Source organism: Herpailurus yagouaroundi, unplaced genomic scaffold (assembly GCF_014898765.1).
Source record: "Herpailurus yagouaroundi ecotype Mexico unplaced genomic scaffold, PumYag 210, whole genome shotgun sequence".
Taxonomy (NCBI): Eukaryota; Metazoa; Chordata; class Mammalia; order Carnivora; family Felidae; genus Herpailurus; species Herpailurus yagouaroundi.
In genome coordinates, this window is record NW_024412441.1 from 13,317,830 (window position 1) to 13,338,594 (window position 20,765).

The 20,765-nt window shown below is 53.0% G+C and overlaps 1 protein-coding gene across 3 annotated transcripts in view; it reads right to left on the reverse strand.

The window, feature by feature from the left end:
• Window positions 1–20,765, reverse strand: part of TTC7A (tetratricopeptide repeat domain 7A) — a 119,534-nt gene that overhangs the window by 16,750 nt on the left and 82,019 nt on the right. For all 3 annotated transcript variants that reach the window (XM_040453813.1, XM_040453815.1, XM_040453814.1), the window contains 3 exons: window positions 10,886–11,002; window positions 7,271–7,368; window positions 5,324–5,458 (listed from right to left, as the gene is read on the reverse strand). In XM_040453813.1, coding sequence (XP_040309747.1) covers window positions 5,324–5,458; window positions 7,271–7,368; window positions 10,886–11,002 — 350 coding nt within the window. The remainder of the gene's footprint in view (window positions 1–5,323; window positions 5,459–7,270; window positions 7,369–10,885; window positions 11,003–20,765) is intronic.

The following is a 20,765-nucleotide window of genomic DNA, read 5'->3' on the forward strand; positions in this document are numbered from 1 at the left end:
TGGCATGCTCAGACTCCAGGGCGGGGCCTCTGACCTGCAGACAGGCCCACAGGTCTGGGGGCTGCAGTGCACCCCTTCTTCCTAGCCTCAGCGTCCCTGGGCAACTGTTTTACCAAACATGGTCCTCCCCAGACAGTCAGCCAGCCTATGCTCTGGCTATAGCGTGGCACCACACCCGCCCACTGCCCTGATTTCTTGACCTCCTGGCCTTGACTGCCAGGGCCCCAAGGTGCCCACCCATCTGGGCCTCCCCCCGCCAGGGCTGGAGGAACACTCCCTGTTACTGGACTTTCCTTGAATTCTCACGGTCCAGTTCACCACCCCAGCAAACAGACCTAGCTGTCCCCAGTGTCGAGGGCCCCTCTCCCATCCCCTCAGCTCATTTTCTCTCCCTCCCGATTTCCCTACTCCTCTCATCTCCTCTCTGCCTGCTCTTGACCTCTCCTCCTACCTCTCTGTCTCAGCTTTTCTCCCTCTTCTGTCCATCTCTCTCTACCAGCCCCCCCTCTGTGCTTCTCCCGGCAGGCTCCAAATGGAAAACATCTGTTCCCTGGAGCTTTGCAACAGTCCCTTTTATTGTTTTTTTTTTTTCTGAGGCATCCTGATCTAACCCTGCACCCTGAGCTGGTTCCAGTCTTTCGGCCAAAGCAAAGCTCCACCCCACCCCCAGGTTGGGGGATGAACTCACTTTTCACCGGCTATTTGCACACCCTCTTTGCAAGGAGGGCCTTGCCCTTGGACTAGTTCTAAGCTGAGGAGCAGGGGGAGGGAGGGCCCAGGGTCACGTCTAAGGCCTTTCAGGAGCCTCCCCTTGTGAGAGTGCACTTGGCACTCAGGCTAAAGGCAGAGGCCCCTCAGGGAAAAGCTTAGGAGAGAAGTTAAGGTTAGGCCCTTAGCTAGCCTTGAACCCCAGAAGGGATCACCAAAACTATCCCCCTAAAGGAAACAGGTGTCCTCCTCATGGAGTAGACCATCAGGACATATGGACACCCAGAATAAAGGTGACAGAAGGGAGGCGGACAAGGAAGGAAAGAGAGAGACTACCATGGAACCGAAGGAATAACACTGAGAATCCGAAGGTCTGAAGGCATTTTGCAGGTTGGTCTGAGACCCTCCATCCCAGGGACCCAGAGAGAGGGCCCAATTTACCTCAGGCCACAAGGGAATCAAAGCTGCAGGGCCTGGGCTCCTAACTTCCTGTCCCTGAATGCTCTCCTCACTATCTCTGCAGCTGGGAGGAGGGGGTGCAGGCAGAGGAAAGAAGAAGAAAAAGCCAGAGCAAGAGAAGAGGGTACGTGGGAAGGAGGCACAGAAGGCAGGAGGGAGAAGGGCGGGGAGCTGGGACAGAGGGGAGCGTGAGGGAAGACAAAGAGAGGGATGAGGAGGAATGGAGGAAAAGCACGAGAGAAGGTGGGCAGGGGGCACTGGTGAGGCTGTTTCTCCCTTGACTGCAATGTTATAATAAACATGACCGTCAGACACTGCCCTGGCCACCCACCCCAGTTCTCCAGTCTGCCCAGCTGACAGCACGGCAGCCGTTACCTGCCAGTGCCCAGGGCCTCCTGAGTACTGTCCCCATAGAAGGCTGGGTCTCCCATTCTGAGATGCCTTGGGCAAAGGGTTTCTGGGCACAGATTCAGCCTGGACCAGTGGGGTTACTGGCTCTTGCTCGACAGATCTGTTTAGCAGTTGGAGCTCTGTGCCCAGTGCCCAGACGTGGTGAATCTGCCATTTGGGAGCTGGGACTCGGGCCAACTTCCCCCCGCTGAGGGAAAGCCCATGGCCACCCATGAGTGCCCTGGACTTCCAGGTTAGGGGATCTCTTCCCTACATCTGTCTTCCTTTCTCTAGCACACTGTTAGCTCCCAGAGACATGAGCTTCAGTGAAAGAGGGAGGTGGGCCATCTTGCTCTTCTGGAAGGCACCTCTCGACACACAGGATCCTGGAGCATCTGTTAGTCCTGGTGCCTCTCCCATCATCACACAGACCCTCTGCTAAAGAGGCAACATTCCTGGAACGGATCTCTCAAGTGGAAGCCCTCCGTGATACTTCTCACATCTGACTGGGATGGGCGGAGGCTTGAAGAGGCTTGAAGAAGGGCAGCCCTTCATTCAGTAAGTGCTCAGCAAATGCTGGCTGGTGATGCTGGTAGCTTATGGAGTGCAGACTGCTCCAGAATCCTCCCATTCTCAGAATAAAGAACCTGGCACACTTTCTTCCTTCCTTTTCTGGCTGTGGCTGCTGTCCCTCAATCTATCCCCACTGTCTCCTATAATGACAGAGCCCCTGATTTTTAACAGGGCTTATAGGCAACCAGGACGGTGACATTTCCCACAGTCCTATGCAGCTAGTTGCTGTCATGTGACTAAGTTCTGGCTGGTGGATCATGAGGGGAAGTGATTAGTGCAAATTCCAAAATATGCCCTGACTGGGAGGGAGTGTCCCCTTCTCCCACTCTTCCTGGTTATGCCTGGGAAGGTGAATGTGGTGAAGAGCCATCATAGATCATAGGGGTGAGAGTGACTCCCCAGGTAGAGCAGAGCCAATGAAATGGAAGGAACCTGGGTCCCTGGACCAGGAGAGCACAGCTGTCATCCCAGTCAAGGCCTCCATCTCTGAGTTGTTACAATGGCTTCTGAGTTGTTACAGTGGCTTCTGCAAAGTAGACGCTTGCTTTGTTTTTCTTACAAAGCGTCTACTTTGCAGAAGCCACTGCCATTTTGGATTGGACACACACACCCAAACTTGTCTCCTAATGCCACTCTGCCCAACCCTTACTTGGCACCACATTCGTGGCATTCAGATTTTGTTCTTGAGAGTTCTCTGTAGGCTGAGTATCTAGGATAACATCCAGAGAAGAAAGGCTAATGTGCAAGTTATCGAAAGGCATGTGTTTACACCGATAATTCCCAAGCCTAATTACAGGCTTACTCCTTCCCTGGAGTTACCAGGATGCACTAGCATCCGGAGCATAAAGCAGCATACTTGAGAAACGCAAGCAGGTTTGTGAAATGCAAAAATGTGTTCATTTGCTGATGGTAGTAAACAACATGCGTCATTAAACGAAAGGCCTTGGGAACTCTAGAGTAGGCAATGCACAACTCCAGATCTGATCGCCGGGTTGCTGATGTGCCCCTTGAAGTTGGTGAAGGCCCAGTGTGGGCAGCTTCCTACCCCAAGCACATGTAGGGGCCGGGGCTCCGGTGTGCCTCTTGGGAGCCGTTACGGCTTCATGTCTTAGCAGATGACAGGGGGCTCTCTGCCTAAGGGGAGGCCTTTTTTAATATCCCTCTGGAGTTTTCAACATTCCTTTTCCTACTCAGGATGCAACAAGCCGGCTGTGGAACACAGCTCCCACACATCCCTAGCATCCTAAGGGACCCTCCTATGCTAGCTGTGGCAATGTTTGCATTATTAAAATGCTTCCCTGTTTAGCCTGTAAATCCTGGCCCAACTGTCCCCCTCTGCCACATTCAGAACCTATGGTGGGGGAGTAGGGGGAGTACTGCATGCTAATAGGACCATATGTGAAATCCAGGCAGCGGGAAACCTCAGATTCCCAGGTAAACACATTCTGCCTCTGACTTGCAATGTCTGCCAGTCTCCAGAACCATCTACTTGCAGTGTCTTCTGCATCTCCCCTGGATATCTGTAGGCGCCACCCCCTGGGTAGAGAAAACAGGGTAACCAGAAAACAGGCGAGGAGCTTCACTCGGGCAGTTCTCGATCAGAAGGCCATGTTGGCCTGGTGCGTTTCTGGGATTCCACTTATTTTTTTTTTTTAATTTTTTATTTTTGAGAGGGGGGTAAGGGGCAGAGAGAGAGAGAGAGAGGAAGACAGAGGATCCGAAGCAGACTTCTGCTGAGGGCAGAGAGCCCGATATGGGGCTCGAACTCACAAACCATGAGATCATGGCTTGAGCCGAAGTCAGACGCTTAACCGACTGAGCCACCCAGGAGCCTCTAAGGATTGCACTTATTCTGCTACCTTCCTTTTTCTTCTTCTGCTGCTGCTATTCTGTGTCATTCAGGTACATTGATGGCCTTGATTCTTTCCCCTTTCACTTGAACCCACCTCTCACCCCGGCTTAGATGAAATTCTCAAACCCAGCAAGTGCCTCCCTGGAATCCTTAGTGGAGGCTCAAGGACGGTCACCACTGGGGGCCATCCTGCTTCTGTCTCCAGCACGACTATAGTGGATGGGACAGAGACCAAGCACCATTTACTGGTGTCCCACGCTGCACTAACTGCTTTACACATGTCAGCTCATAGCTCATGATCAGGACAGGCAGAAAGGGGCTGGCATTAGAATCCAAGCTCTGTGGGGCACCTGGGTAGTTCAGTTGGTTGAGTGTCCAACTCTTGATTTCAGCTCAGGTCATGATCCCAGGGTTGTGAAATCAAGCCCTGAATCGAGTTCCACACTCTGGAGGCTGCCTGAGCTTCTCTCTGTCTCTCTCTCCTTCTGCCCCTCTGGCTCTTGTCTAAAATAATAATAAAAAAAGAACCCAGCTGTGTGTGACCCTGAAGCTGCCTGCCTCCCCAACACTAACTGTCCCTCAAATTTCCCGGTGGCAGTGGTGCCAGTTACCTATCAAGAGGCCACCTGAGGGTCAGTTGGTTAGGCATCTGACTTCTGCTCAGGTCATGATCTCACGGTTTGTGGGTTCAAGCTCCACATTGGCCTCTATGCTGACCGCTCAGAGCCTGGAGCCTGCTTTGGATTCTGTCTCCCTCTCTCTCTGCCCCTTCCCTGCTCATGCTTGGTCTCGATCTCTCTCTCTCTCAAAGATAAGTAAACATTAAAAAAAATTAAAAAAAAATAAAGAGGGAATGGCCATCCCAGTGTTATCAGCCCTCTGCTTTCAATGAACTACACTGCCAGCCCTCACCTCTTCTCTGTGAGCCTCTAGGGTTTGAGGACTAACTGGTTTTACTCAGGGGAAGATGGGCAAGAAGGAGGGATGGGCCTGTTTTTGAGACTAAGAAGACTATCCATCTATGTGGTCTTTCTTCAAATCTTCTTACACTTGTATTTGCTGACAGACAGCCTCTCCCAGGTAGGCAGGCAGGTCCTGTCCCCATTTGGTGCAGAAGGAAGCCCACAGCCAGACAGATTAAGTGACTTTTCTTGGGCCAAGCAAAGAAGAGCTGGAACCAGGGCCCCAGGTTTCTGATCCCCAGGCCTTTCCATGAGTACTACAGTCTACCCAGGCCTTGGCAGGGGCCCTCATAGCCCCACACTCCTTCCTCCAGGGCAGCGCACAGCTGAGAGGCCTGCAGGCGGGCAGGTGGGTGTCACTGGGGCCGGAGACACTCACCAGCCTGGAGCCAGATCTGTTCCAGCGTGGTCCACAGCTGCATGGGGCCCTGCTTCAGGACTGAGCTCGGCATAGTCAGCTCTGACATGGCCTCCTCCAGCCGGGAGGCTGCGATGGATGATGCGCGCCGAGACCCTGCAGAGCAAGAGGGGAGAGGGCTGAGCAGCACAGTCAGAGCAGTGACTGGAGCAGCCCCACGGCCGGGCAGCTGCAAAACAGCTCACAGAGCACTGGGAAGGGCTCTCCTTGTACCCTCACCCATGGCTGGGATTGAGGAGTGTCAGGCAGCAAGCCTGCTTCCAAGAGTCTATCACTAGAGAAGATAGTCATAAATGCTGGCAAAGGTGCCTGCACTACTGAAAACAGTAATGATCTGAATGTCTAACGATAGGGAGTGATTCAAAATAAGTGAGGGTACATTCGTACAAGACCCTGCAGTCATTAAAATAATGACACATATATCTGGAAACCGACGTAGAAGGATGTTCACATTATATAGTTAGGTGAAAAACAGCATGTTAGAAAAGTGTATGATTATTTATTTATGTTTATTTATTACTTTTGAGAGAGAGAAAGAGCATGAGCAGGCAAAAGGCAGAGAGAGAGAGAGATAGAGAGAATCCCAAGCAGGCTCTGTGCTGGCAGCACAGAGCCCGATGCAAGGCTTGAACCCATGAACCGTGAGATCATGGCCTGAGCTGAAACCAAGAGTTGGACGCTTAACCAACAGAGCCACCCAGGTGCCCCTGGTCACATTTGTATAAGAAAGAAATAGGGACCTAGAGAAAAGGTCTGAAAGGCCATTATTAAGGTCTGGATTTTGAAACGGTGGATGATTTTTCTTTTCTTCCTTGTGCTCTTTGCTTTCGGTTTTCACCAGTGCATGTTATCGTATCTGATATAGAAGGGTCCCACTTGAGGTTGTGCTGTGAAGGATCCTTGGGTAGCAACTCAGGTCAGACCCTGTGCCCTCCGGAGAACCTCCCCGGTGGCAGTTCTGGGTGACACGGGTCCCTGTTGAGGATATATAAGCCATTGACATTTACAATTCACATGCAGGTGAAATGTGAGCACTTCTCTCTCTTCTCTCTCTCTCTCTCTTTCTCTCTCTCTCTCTCTCAGAGGCAATAAAGGCTCCAATAAACTCAGGAGACCTGGGGCAAACCACAGATGGTTTCAGTTTATAAGACAAGTGCACGTGGAGTCCTAATAATTGGCTCATGGTTCTTCCCTCCCTAACTGCAAGGGCACTATGCCCTCCTTCACCGTTCTCTCCTTGGAGCCAGCAGCTCCACATTCAGCCCAGCGCCCCCTCAGATGTGCCTCCAAGTCAAGTCAGGTGCAGGGCTTGGCATCAGAAATCAGCTCCATCAGTGACAACAAAGGTGCATCTCGGTTCATGTCCGCAAAGGTGGAAAAAATGAGCAATGCCACTAAACGCAACTGCCTCACACTCCATTCTGGTGACTAATTCTTCTTGTGCCTTTGCTTTTCTGCTTGAATCAGGGCCTCCTTTCAAACAGTTCTCTATGGGCTTAGAGTTATAAATTTGAGCTCAGCTCATTCCTTTCTACTTGACTCCACTCGATCTACTAAGGACATTTTAATGGCAGACATTGGCCTTGGGTGAGCCTAAGGGGAGATGGTTTCTGTGCTCCACAGTCAACTCTCCACCCTGGCTCTCCTCTCTGCACCCCTGCCCAGGAGGCTGGGTCCGTCCTTTGCCTGCTCCAGCAGTCCACTTTCCGCCCCAGAGCCAGGATGGGCTCAGAAAGATGCCCGAGGGCAGCTCCTTAGTTTCTTAGCACCAGGCTCTGGTGCCACGGCTGGCCAAGAGGAGGGTGGGTTTGGCCAGACTGGGAAGATGCCACTTTCCCCAGTTTGTGCTCAGGCTGGGAGAGGGAGCGGTGGGCCCACATGGGCAGCTGCCCACGGGCACGTTCTTACCGGAGTCTGCATCATGGGCATCGGGCAGAGTCAGATGCATGCCACTCTGCTTCTTCAGTGTGACACCCTCGCCGAGGCTCCCATCCTTTTCCAGGCCTCTGAAAGGCAAGGGAAAGCCAGGCCCCAGTGAGGCAGAGGGCTTGCAGGGAGAACAAGGGAGCCTTACACCAGGCAGGGTCTGAGGCTGAGAGTTTAGGCCTGGGAATGGAGCCAAAGCTAGGACCACTAGGAAGGGTGGAGACCACCAGAGATGGCAAGACAGATCGGGCCTCAGGCTTACCCTAGAATCTGGCTAACCCCAGAAGCTACACTGACATGCTGTTACTCCCCAGCATGTGTACACACCCACACACCCACACACACACACCCACACACACACACACACACACACACACACACACACACCACCACCACTATGTGCCCTTGGGGCCATAAGTCTCCCCGCTAGTCCTTAATACTACCACATTTCATCCCTGCAGCTAACATTTGCTCATGCAAACCAAGAATGTTCTTGCTGGTCCACACAACCCCCCACCCCCGTCCTTTAGAACCCAGCCCAGAGACCCTCATACAGCCAGAAAGCCTCCTGTGCCCCTCACAGCTGCCTTCTCCCCTGCCCTCCGTCAGCATGAATCCAGCAGCACATGGGTTAGAAACTCTCCCTCCTCTGAAGTCAGTGATGGTAGAAGCTCCCCCAGGACAAAAGGAGGTCTTTGCTACCTTTTGCCACCCTCACAATGTCCAGCAGAGTGCCAGGCACAGAGCAGGCACCAAGATCCAGCTTCCAAGGAAAACTTGGTCTTCACGGGCTACCAGAAATACCCCCAGCCCAAGCCCCAGGGAAGGAAGGCCCAGCCACCATTCTGCATCAGGCACTCTACCTCGGGCTACCAGGGTAGCCCCGGAAGAACCAGAGGGAGGGCCCTGCGGGGGCAGATAAACAAGCATGGTACTCTCCCCTGCCCCCAATTCCCCAGGTCCTTGTGGTTCCCACACTGCTAGGGAGGTTCCTCTTTTCTCAGAGTGGGGAAGCGGGGTGGGGGGTGGGGGGAGCCACAGCTCAGAAAGGCAGCACAGCCTGTTGTGCCCATCCTGGGGCACACATACCCCCAGCCACCCCGCCTACTTCTGGGGTTGCCCTTGAACCTACTGACCAGGGAAGCCTGGAGGAGGGCCAAGGTAAACAGGGTAGGATAGATGGCAAGCCCAGCCTGGGGCCAGAGGCTTCTGACCTTCAGGGGGTGTTAAGATGATGGTCGCAATCAAGAATGCCAGGGCCCAGGGTGTCCTTGTCATTTTAACTCATGCTCACACTGGCCTGAACTTGGGCCTGTGGGTACACGGCCATGGTGCAGACATTAGAGGAAACCATCCACAAAACACAGTAGGTCCAGGTTGATGCCTTTCCTCCCCACCCTTTTCTGCTCCCAGAGGCACCAGAGTGCGGTGCCAAAGAGCCAGAGACAATGGCCACCCTTCCTTAGCTGTGGGACCCTCAGCAAAGCATTCTAAGTTTTACTTTTGTCATCTCATTGTGTGCAGTAACAAGCAGAAGATGCCTATCTCATGAGTTTACCATGAGGAGTACAGGAGACGACATGGGCAGGTGCCCAGCGCAGGCAGCTTCTTGTCTCACCATCCCTCCCAGCCCAAGAATGACTCCAGAAACAGCCCATCTCAGGGGACTTTTGTCACTTGGTTCTAGGCCAACATACAGCATTGCTCCTATCCTGGAGAACCTGGCAGCCACCAGGGGAGGAGAGGTGGGGAGGAGAGTCCATGATGAGCACTTCAAAACACCTAGATCATGAAGGTTGAACTGAAGCGTCCAAGGCTGGGTGACTGCAGGCTCCATGAAGGAAAGCATCTGAGCAGGGCCTGGGGACAGCATGGGCTGGCCCAGGTGGAGCTGAGAAAGGAGGGTGTATGGGTGGGGTGGGTAGGCCAGACCTTCAGGCTGTGGATTCTGGCCTGTCCTCAGCTGCTCCAAAGCAGATTTCACAAGTCCTAGTTTCTGCTCTGTGGCTCCAGGTTCAGAAAGAATGCTTCCTATTTGACTCCAGGCAGCTGGCCTGGCTGAGCCCTGCCCCGCCCTGAGTGGGGAGCTATGGGAGGCTTCCCAAAAGAGGTGCCTGGGGAACCTAGGAGGAGCTCCACCAGGCCCTCCTATCACAGATGAGTGTGTGAGTGGTGACTTAAACAACCCTAGCAAGAACCCACAGCCCCAGCCCTGGAGAGAACACGGGGCAGCCCCACAGTTCTGCTGCCTGGAGGGGAGGCCTAGGATGGGCCCAAATGCCAAGACACGGGGCTGCAGCTCAGAGAGGCCCCACAGAGACCGCCTGGAGGAGCAGGCAACCAGTCATACAGCCAAAAGGAGGTTCCTGCCACCTCCAATGACAGCTCCTTTCTGTAAGGGGAGCCAGACTATACACCTGCAGGCTCCATGAAGGAGTGACTGTAGCCAGTGAGTGGCTGAGCAAGGGGTATCTCAGTGCAGGCCCTGCTCATACCAGAGTCTGGTCCTCACCCCCATATCACCCAGCTGTCAGACAGCTCCTCATTCCCTTTCTGAAAAGTCCCTCACCCCAGAGCCTCCTTCTGGCAGCTTCCATTCACTGGGTCCTGCTCTGCCCTGGAATCTCTCAGGCCTTTCAAAGGCCTTCAGAGCGAGGCAGACCCTATTTGCCCAAGGGTTTTAACCTCATTGGATTACCCTGGAGCCTCCTCTGTAAATTTCACCACCAGAGAGACATGCCTCTGGGGATTGTGAAACCCTTTAGGGTTCCAAGAGTCCCTGTGAAAATGCAATCACATCTACCGGAGTGGGGTCCCCTAAGGCCTCCGGGAGATGATACAGCCAACAATTTCAGGGAAGGGGAGGGAGGGAGGACCAGAGGACCAGGAAGTCATGGTGCACCTGCCTGGCACAAGGCCCTTTTCTGCTTTGGGCTGCATGGTGTCCCAGGAGATTTGAGCAAAAACTTTCAGCAGATTCAATCTGCACAAGAGTTCCTATCTGGCCCAGGAGAAACCCAGAGCCCAGGCTGGAGGCTGTGGCAGGAGACAGGATAAGTAGAGATGGTGGGTGAGTGGGGAAGAGGGGTGGGCCTTTCAGAAACTCTGCTTCTTCCTCTTCCCTCTAGCTTCCAAATGGAGCCAGGAAGAAGCAACCGGCTCAGGGCTGCGAGTCAGGAGACCCAGGTTCAAGCCCCAGCACTACCATTTACCAGGTGAGTGACTGGCAAATTCTCTAAGGTTCCTGAGTCTAAGTTTCCCTCCTGGGGTGAGAATAAAATCTGACAGTGTATAATATGTAAGTAGCAATCCCAGAACCTGGCCCAGATGCTCAATAATAACTTCATTCTTACCCCTCGGAACTTCAGTTTCCTAAACAGGTTCTTTGTGTCCTCACAGAGGATTGTCAAAAGGTTAAAATTAGCCTACGGATGTAAAAGGCCCCAGGAGCAGTAAGTAGCACACTCTGATTCAAATATCGTCACCACCCCCAGGCATCATGACCACTCAGCTGTGGGCTGTTGCTCTGGCAACCACCCCCTGTCAGTGCTGCCCTCCACCCCCTGGGCGACCCCAAGGATGATGATGGCCACTCACCCCAGCTGGGAGAAGCTGTACAGGGTCTGCCACAGCCGCAGCATTTGTCTGCAGGTCACAAGGGCTTCCTCCGGGCCTTTCAGGACCTGCTCCAGCTTCACCTTGGTGAACATCAGGCTGCAGGGAAGGACAGGAACAGTTAGCACGTCCCTGAGAGGGCCCCCTTTCCCTTGGTCTTCCTCCCAGGCTGGGAACCCAAGGGATTCTGCCCCACCGTGCTGCCCGCTCCTCTCATCCACTTGGCCCCTGATCAGATACTCTCCTGCCCCACTCTCTGAAGCACTGTTAGGTGTGTCTGCTAGTCTTGCTTTGTTTGTTCCTCTTACCCACATCCATGGTATGCACCATCCTCAGTGACCATGTGGCCATTTTTATATTCACACACCCCACAGGCCCCCAGTGAACCTTGTATATGAGAGACCCAGAAAGCAATTGCTCATCCAGGAATGGAGCTAAGCAAGGAACTGAAAAAGAAAGGTTACCTAAAGGGCAGAGTTGTGCTTTAGACCTTGCCAGCGCACAATAAATGCTCAATTAACATCTCCTAAACTGAACTGCAAACTGTTTCCTGACCCTGGATACATGAGGAGTGTCATCAGTCATGTGTTACTTTACCAAAGAATTCTTCACTGGATTTCCTAAAACAGCCAGCTCCCTTTATATGTGCAATAAGATTCAAGTGACACCAAGTCCTATTCAGTCGCCATTTAGGAACACAGTTGCTCTGCAAAGGGAGGCAGCAACTTCAGAATCTCTTTCAACCTGAAAACTGGGCGTCCTCTGAGGTCAGGATGCTGCTGGATGTGGGGATGTGGCCCTGAAGGGGGCTGGGAGGAGAGGGGAAGGGCTGCTCCCACCAGAAGGTGGGACCACAGGAGGGGCCGACAGCTCCCTTCCTCTGTCCTGGACATAGCAGAGACCGTTAGAACACTGTTCACCATAACTGGGGTGGGGGTGGGGGGCTGGGAGACCTGCTGTGCCAGGTGTTGACCTTTCAGTTGTCAGGGAGTATTGGGGTCCCAGGGGAGGGTCAAGGCAGCCGGGGACACTAAGGACATTCAAGGCAGTGGCGATTCACTAATGGCTGTGGAAGTACTGCGTTCTTTATACTGTGGGTACTGCCAGCCACACTGATGCACACCAGCTGCCTGGGCAGCATGTGAACTTGGCTGAGCCACTGAGACCCAAACAAGGCTGTGGCTCTGGTTCTCACTGGGCGGTGAGCGTGAGGCCCTGTTAATCCTGGCATCGCTGTTGGGACAAACCCACATGACTGTCAGGCCCTGTACTTGATCGCTGCCCGGTTAGTTCTGCTGGACCATCTGAGGTTGGCACACGGGCCCTCATAGAAGTGGAGTCCTGCATCTAGACAGGGTGCATCCTGTGATCTGAGGCTGGAGGCACCGTACAGGGAGGCCAGCCTCCACCTGGGAGCTTTCCCCTCTGACCTTTTCGCGCACTTGGAGCCCTGGCCTGAGACCTTGTGCTGAGACCTGGGCCTCCAGCCTGATGAAGGGCGTTGATGGCCTCACTCTGCTCCTTGCTTCTCACACCTTGTTTTTCTTAGATTGTGACTTGCTGCTACAGAATGAAGATCAGAGTGGAATTTGCCCCAGTTCTCTTTTCAGAGGAAGAGGTTTGAATTCTGGCCAATTATTATTTTTCCTCCTCACCTTTCCTCAAAAATGCATGTGCATTTTCTGCCTCTGCTCACAGGACCCTGGCACCCCCACCCTCCCCTGGCCTCGTCTCTCCATGTTCATCCCCTTTCAAGCTTGACCTTATATCCCACCTTCTCCAGGGAGACTTCTCAGACCCTTAGGATGCCTTGTGCCCTTAGAACATCTACTAGTGAATTGCCTGGCTGGCTTACAGGGAGGCCTAGGGAGGCCAGAAACTGGGGTCCCCACAGTTTAGACTGCACAGGCCTGGGCAGGAGCATGGTCTCTGCATCTTGGTAGGCAGCTGCTGGGGAAAACTGGATCTGCCATCCCTACTCTTCCTTCCTGGATTCTCGAAGGGTCCAACACTCCACAAGTATTAGGAACCTCTGCTTCAGGAATATGGAGTAGAAAACATGATTTCTGCCTTCAAGATAACAATTAGTGCTAAAAATGACAAATTGCCCAGCTAATCAGGTGCTGATTATCAAGTGATAATCAACTGGATCAGACTCAGTGCAATGAAGGAAGAGATAAGGGATCTTGCTGGGGCTGGTGTTTGATGAAAAGGAGGGTGGCTCAGTCAGTTTCAGCTCAGGTCATGATCTCACGGTTTGTGGGATTGAGACCCAAGGGCTCTATGCTGTTGGGCACTGTGCTGACAGCGTGGATCCTGCTTGGGATTCTCTCTGCCCCTCCCCCGCTTGTGCGCACATGCTCTCACTCTCAGAAATAAATAAAACCTAAAAGGATTAAAAAAAAAAAAAAAAAGGATGGTGGGAAGGCACATGGTTGGGAGTTGGGGGAGAGGTAAAGCATTGGGAAGGGGGGAACCAGTGGCTGGAGAAGGTGTTGATGAGGCGTGAAGACCCCTTCCTGCCAGTGTGGGGAACATCCAGGCTCAAGTCCATTCTAAGGCTGCCCTCCCCGCCCCCCTTCAGACAACCACAGCAGCAGAGTCCCCTGGGCAAGGCCACTTAGGGTGGGGCTAGGCTGGTTCCTGGGACAGCTCCCTGGGCGGACCAGCCCCGAAGCATTGCCCTGGTACCCCATCTCCCCAGACATGCCTCCTCTTCAGCTCCTCTCTGCCAGGCCCAGACCCCCTCCTGTTCCCTGCATCCCTGAGAGCCAGGATGAGTGGCAGACCTGACCACACCATGTGCCTAGAACAGAAGTGGCTAAAAGCTGAGCTGGCATAGTGTCTTCTACCAACACAGGCTGTTATCCTCACGGCTGCTGACATTCCATTAGTGTGAGTGACCCAGAACGGAATTTCTCAACCAAACCACATCCTTTCTGGGCTGGGGCAAGCGCTCCAATAGTCACCCTCTGGTCAGATCCTTCACTCCTGGATCCTGGGAGGCTCCAGATTAGCTCCTGAGATCTCCTTAGTATCACAGTTCAGCAGTGCCAAGAGGGAATTTCCTCAACAAAGAACCCTGCCCTGACTGTCCATGACATCAATTCAAGTGCCTTTGTGCAGTCACCTTCCATTCCCGCCTCTCCTCCCATGCCCTTGGGCACCCGCGTGCTGCTCATATGGGTATTAGCAACCTGAACTGGAGGACAGGCTCCTGGACTCATCTGTGTCCTGCTTCATGTCATCGCTCTTGCTAGGACTTCCCCTTTCCCTCCAACATCCGGCCAACTCCCAACCAGATGTCACCCTCTGACCTTCTGTGTGTCCCTGTGGGGGTTGTACACATACCCCTTCTGGAGAGCCTTCACTATGTTGGACTTGGTTATCTGCACACCTGCTGGCATGCCTCCAATTCACTGCTGAACTCTCTCCCCTGCCCTCCCCCACTCCCTGTCACAGCACAGGGCTCCTCTCCGTCCCCTTGGCCAGGATGGGTGGCCCAGTTCTTTGCACAACAGGACAAGAAGGCTGGCAGAGCACTGGTGTGCCACTGTGGCTGGTGGGAAACACTTTCCAGCCCACACAAGAGGCCAGAGCCTCATCAGAACCTGGTGCTTCCTGGGCACCCCACCCCTTCAGCCCAGCCCCTGGCATGTCTGCTTTATACACCAAAATGAATCTAAAACGTCATTTGAAGAAAGGATTCTGAGACTTGAAAAAAGCCCACTATTTTAATTCAGTGGTTCTAGTCCTCCTCCAGCGTGACCACCCTTGCTCTTCTCTGAATATTCAGTAGTTTTTACTTAGCACTTACACAGTATAGACTTATATCTCTAGATATTATCTATCTATATATGTGTTTTTATATATTTATCTTTTTGCCACATAGGCTTATGAGTTTAATAACACAGATAAATTTATATCAAGCATTTTTAAATTCAAATAATCTGGACACAGTGTGTGTCTGGTCCCGCCTACAGATGGTAAAACTACTATTTATGTTGTCCTGTGTCCCGCCACGTGTCTCCACCTGGATGGCAGGTACTTGCAGGCCAGGGCCCTGCTTCCCACATCAGGGTCCTCCTCGCCTCTCCAGTGCCCGGCACAGAGCCGAGCGCATGGTGTCTGCTTAGTTTGTGAAAATGTGTGTTGTTACAACCATCTGGCCACACTCAGGGGTCTCACAGTCCATGTTAAATCAGAGCTGATTTCTACCACCCCCACTTCCCACTGCTGGGTCTTGGTTAGGAGGTAGGAGAGGAAATCTGTTCACTTGGTGCCTCATAACCGCAGAGTGGGCTGGACTCATGTAGCCAATGAGCAACGTGCCGGCCGAGTCTGTTTTAAGCTGTCTGGAAGCAAAGTTTTACAGAGCCTGGGAAGCAGCAGGGGTTTCTGGGTAGGACATGAAGATGTCTGACTCCTTGTGATTCAGGGTCTTCATCCTGGAAGACAGTCACCCAGGCAGAGCCAGAAGTACAACCAAGGGATGTCTCTGAGACAGGAAGGCCCAGAACATGGGCACCTAGCAGCCCTCTCACACCCTGATGGAAGCCACTGTGGGAGAGGAATGGCCACGCTGCTGTTCTCAGACCCTGCACTGTGATGTCGCTCAGAGTGGACAGACACTGGCCTAGGAGTGAGAAACCTGAGCCAAAGCCCCAGCTCTGTGGTCACCCAGCAGGGCATGTCACAGGTTCCAGTAAAACAGGAGTGAGGTCTCCCACTAGATGAACTGCAATGACCTATAAGCAGCAGCTGAGAAACTGCAGCTGCATTCAGTCCTCAAGCATGGGCCTGCTGAGGCTGTGGGAAGGGACTCTTGCTTTCACACTGCTGGTGTAGACGACCCGGAAAAGCAGCTTCTAGGCCTCATGCCTCTGAAGACTCCCAGAAAACCCCTGAACCTCATGGCCTGTTTGGCAAGGCAGGGGGCCCTCCTCGTGGCTCCCGGGACTTAAGAAGGGTGTGAGAAAGGAAGAGGACAGGAGGGGATGGACGGAGCCCCAGCCGACTAGGTTGAAGCACCCCCTCTTGCCAGCACTTTCCTGTGTGTCAAGCTGTGGAAGCCCATACCGAATAAACACCTAGGTCTTACAAGACTGAATGCTCTTCCCACGACTTGCATCTGAAGGCAGATGTGAAAGCGAGTGTTCTCTCTGGGGAGAGGAAGGAGCAAGAGTCTATGTAAACACACCATGTGCTCTGTCCTGCTGCAGGGGTGAGGCTGCTGAGCCTACAGGAAGGAGTCCTGGGTCCTGGACTCCACAGTCCTGTCCAGTCAAAGTGGCATGTGTGCCCTGGTCCTAGTGGGGAGGCCCAGTGAGGCCACAAGGCCACTCTCCAGGAGCCCACACCCTCCCAAAGAATGCTACCTGAGCCATGGTAGTCCACACTGGCCACCTCATGCCCAGGCTGTGTGCTCCCTCAGCCATCATCCTCCCCACACACTTCATCTACCACTGTGCTCTGATCAAGGCAGGGACCTGCCACCTCCCGCATCACCTGCACAGTCCAGCACCCTGGGGGCACGGACAGATGCTCAGCTGACCTGAACAGAGCCAGCCCCTGCTGGACCATGAAATGTCTCAGCCTGGCAGAGTCTGTCTGCAGCCCTCTGCATCTGGGCCAGCCCTCCTCTTGTGGGGGAAGACAGAGACCAGCAAGGCCAGTGTCTCCGGGTGTCACCACGGGGCATCTCTGACCATCTTCCCAGTCGCTCGGGCCAGCAGCTGATGAAGGAGGTTCTCAAAGAATGATGGTCAGCCTGGCATCCTTCTCCTCCCTCTCTTCCTGGGCCCTGCCTGGCCCATGATCCTGGGGCAGGATCAGCCTCCTAATTATTTGTCAAAAGGATTAAGACTTGGAGCCGTTCCCATCTGAGGCAAAGACAAATCATTTTTCTTCCCACTGCCATAAAGAGGAGATATCTTAGGGTGAGCCTCCTCAGAAATGGGTGAACGTGAGCCTTTCCAAAAAATATATATATTTTTAAAAGAATTATTTTGTAAATGGGGGATATTTTTGTGAAGATGGCTCTAGCTAAGCAAGCAATAGCCTGGGGTCAAAGGTCATCTTGTCCATTCCCCTTTCCAGGAGCCTCCAATCACTTTTCCTGTGTCCCCTCCCTGGCTGCTCCCTCCAGCACCCCATTCCTGGAGGTCGGGGAATACCAGCAGAGAAGAGCTGGCTGCAGGGAAGGATGTGGGCCGTGTGGGTGGCAAGCACAACAGGTCCACATTTTCACTTCCATGTTCCTGAAAATGGCTCCCTATAAAATTCTCAACATATGCAATAAACACCTGAACATGGCCATTGCTGTCTACTGGAAGGACCCACCTCTGGCCCATGCCTCGTTCCCCATCAAATGGGAGGAAACAGACAGTGCAGGTGCACTCCCAGGCCCTGGCACCTCCTGGCAAGTGCCTTCACCTCCCTGGGACAGTAACGGAACCACCCAGGAAGGCTGCTGGGAGGACTAAGGGCAATAGAGCCTATAAAGGCAGCCCTGGTGCACAGCCACCCCTCGAGACAGGTCTCCTGAGTCCACACCATCATTGCCAGTCTTCCGTAGTGGACCCCGTGACCGGCAGGGAACATGTCTTTCTTCTCTTTGTATCCCCAGTGCCTGACCTAATGTCAACAAATCTGCTGAATAACAGAAGGAGGGTGAGCCATAGGGACTCACTGAGGCCTCTGGAGAGTTGTGGGCCTTCCCAGATTCAGAGAAGTCCCAAGAAGACAGGCTGCATCGCCCTGTGGAACTGTTCATTCTTTGTGGTCCCACCAGCCCCATCCCTCTGGCTCCTGACCATTGTGGGAGCCTTCCATGGTGGGGGAGGGGATGGCGGCAGGTGTGGCGAATGCACAAAAGGGGGAATTATCTCTTTAAAGGACAGTAATTAGTAATTCTGGCTGATGGCTGTGCTGTGCTGTTTTAATGAAGAGTTCTATTTTTACAGAAAACACATAATTGAGTGAAAAAGCAGGCTATTCTTTGAGTCAGGCGGCCACGCCTCTGGAAAGTCTAACTCCTGGGCCAGGAGGCCAGAGCCTGTACATTGCACCAGGGATACACAGGAATTGGGCCCCACCTTACATGCCCCAGGTCCGACTCAGTGCTGAAAAGCAGGGTCCCAGTCTGATGATTCGAGTCAAACCCGGGTTTCCCTTTTTCTAGCCATGTGACCACCAGGTCAAGTCACTTTAACTTCTCAGAACCTCAGTTTTGTATCTGTAAAATGGGAATGACAGCATTTTATACAGTATTGTATACCGGCGGCTGGGGAGGGGCAGGGGGGAGGGAGGGTTGTTATGTGGAAACAATGCACATTAAGGCCTAGCAGGGTGTTCTTACTTGATAAAGCACTCGATCCAGGTTTGCCCTACCTGCCATTATTCACCCATATTCACCCAGCTTCGATTACGATGACGTACAGTTTGCTTACTTATGCCTTCATTTGTAAAGTGAGAGTAATACGGTTGCTCTATCTCCTGGGGTCCCTGAGGGGATCAGGGAGTTAATGCATTTAGAGTGCTTAGAGCAATGTCTGGTGCAGAGCATGCACTGGGCGCACTGCTGTCTTGTTATTATCGAAGCACACGGGGTTCGAGCGTCTCAAGGTTGTTCAGCCCGCCACACAGCTTGGGTTCTGGCCTCTGCTCTGCCCTGTACCAGCTGTCTGACCCTGAGATATAATCTAGCTTTCCCATTAGCTTCTTCATCTTTTCAAGTAGGAGGGCTGCAAAGAGCAAAAAGTAAACACACCCAAACAACAAAACAGGGTAAGTGGAATGAGGGCTGTAAGACGCCAACATCCCTGTGGGTTCCCTCCTTCCCTCCAGAGTAACAAACAAAATGATTCCTGTGGTCTACCCGTTGGAGGGTCTACTGCGGTGTGTGGGTGCCCAGCTGTGGGTCCCCCACAGGGAGGAGGGGGAGGCAGGGTGCAGGCCACAGTCTGCTCTGAAGGTGCTTCCATCACCACGGGGAAGCTCAAACTGTATATCCCAGGCAATCAGGGAACAAACTAGAAGAGAATCCAGTACTCAATGGAGTGGTTCAGTTTTGACCAACAGGAGTGAGGGGTGGGAGGCTTTCAGGGTAGCTAGAGAGGAAGGCTGGCCCAGCAGGGATGAGGACTTGAAAGTGGGGCAGGTTGCCCAGCTGACTAGGCACAGAGGCCCCACCCACGGATGGGAAGGGACAGGGGAAGGGAAGAAGCAGGCCCTCTGGTAGGAGTTGGCTCACCCCCTTGCCCTCATTCAGGCTGTGGGGTCACCAGGCTCCAGCACCTGGCTCTAACCAGTGGCCCAGGAAGCCAGGCAGGTCCTGGGCAACACAGGTCACGTACACTCTACCAAATTCCATGCCTCTGAGAGACTCCACCAGGGAAATTAACTGGTTAAACTCACACACATGCTCTTTGAGGGTGTTATCTTAAAGTGACTCTAAGAGGAGTGACCTCCCTGAAAGGCCATAGTGAAGCCCAGCTTTCTTCCCTTCCCAGAGACTTACCCCAAACATGGAAGGGACCCTGATGACAGCTCTTAGCTGTAAAAACCAATGATTTTACCTTGGGTCTGGAGGATTAAATGACCCATGTACCCTAATCTTTTAAGGCTCACACTGATCCCTCACCTCTTAATGAATTCATTCAAAGTGAACCGATTTTGGGGCACTTGGGTGGCTCAGTTGGACAAACATCATCTGACTCTTGATTTTGGCTCAGGTCATAATCCCAGGGTTGTGGGGCTGAGCCCAGTGTTGGGCTCCGAGCTGAGCATGGACCCTGCTTAAGACTCTCTCTCCTACTCTCCGCCATGCCCCCCCCCCCTCCCTTGCCCAACCTACCTCCCTGATAGCCAGCAAGCTTCTGATTCCTGAAATCAGCTCCTCCTTGCTTCAAAAGTCCTGCCCCTGCCTGGAGAATAGCCTCAGGGCATTTCTGAGAGGGTTACCTAAACTCTCTGATGGCTGGCTGCATGGCAAGGCCTTCTTTTCTTTTTTTTTTTTTTTTCCTGTTTATTTACTTATTTTGAGAGAGAGGGAGAGAGAAAGGGAGAGACAGAATCCCAAGCAGGCTCCTCGCTGTCAGCACAGAGCCTGATGTGGGGATTGATCCCATGAACAGTGAGATCATGACCTGAGCTGAAATCAAGAAGGACACTTAACCGACTGAGCCACCCAAGTGCCCCATGGCAAGGCCTTCTTATCTGTGCAGACCCAAGGCTGACCCGGCAGGCCTCCAGGCCCTGCTTCCCTCAGCTACTGCTACCTCCAGTTATCTCCAGATGACTCTACAAACACAAATGCGTGATCTTGAAAGATAAGAACACAAACCATGCAGAGCCTTTCCATAACCATTCAGGAGTGGAAGCACATCCAGAAAGAAGGTCCCTAGGTGGAACAAAGGTAGGCTCCCAACCTAGGATAAGACACCAAGAGGCAAACACCTTCATCTTAGTCTATAATCTCAACCCACTGAGCACACACTTGGGACCCTACGACCACCCACTGTAGCAGGGAGGCCAGCCCTGCCTCAAGGGCAAGAATGCCCTCTCTCCCAGAGGCAGAAAGGCTTTCTCTTGGGGCTCGGCCACAGTGCCTATCTCCAGTAAATGTTGTAAGCCAGGAGATCAGGGAGTGAGGATCAGGAAACCAGGGGCTAAAATCACTTCAACAAGTAAAGAATTCCTTTTGGAAAAAACTGCAAATAATACCTTCCTTTCCTTTCTCTCTACCCCAAACAAACAAAACAACCTGGGTCATCTACCCGCCTGTCTGCGCACAAGCAGACTGCCATGGGGAGACTGAGGACTCTGTCTGACTACAGTGTCACACAGAGCAAGATCACAG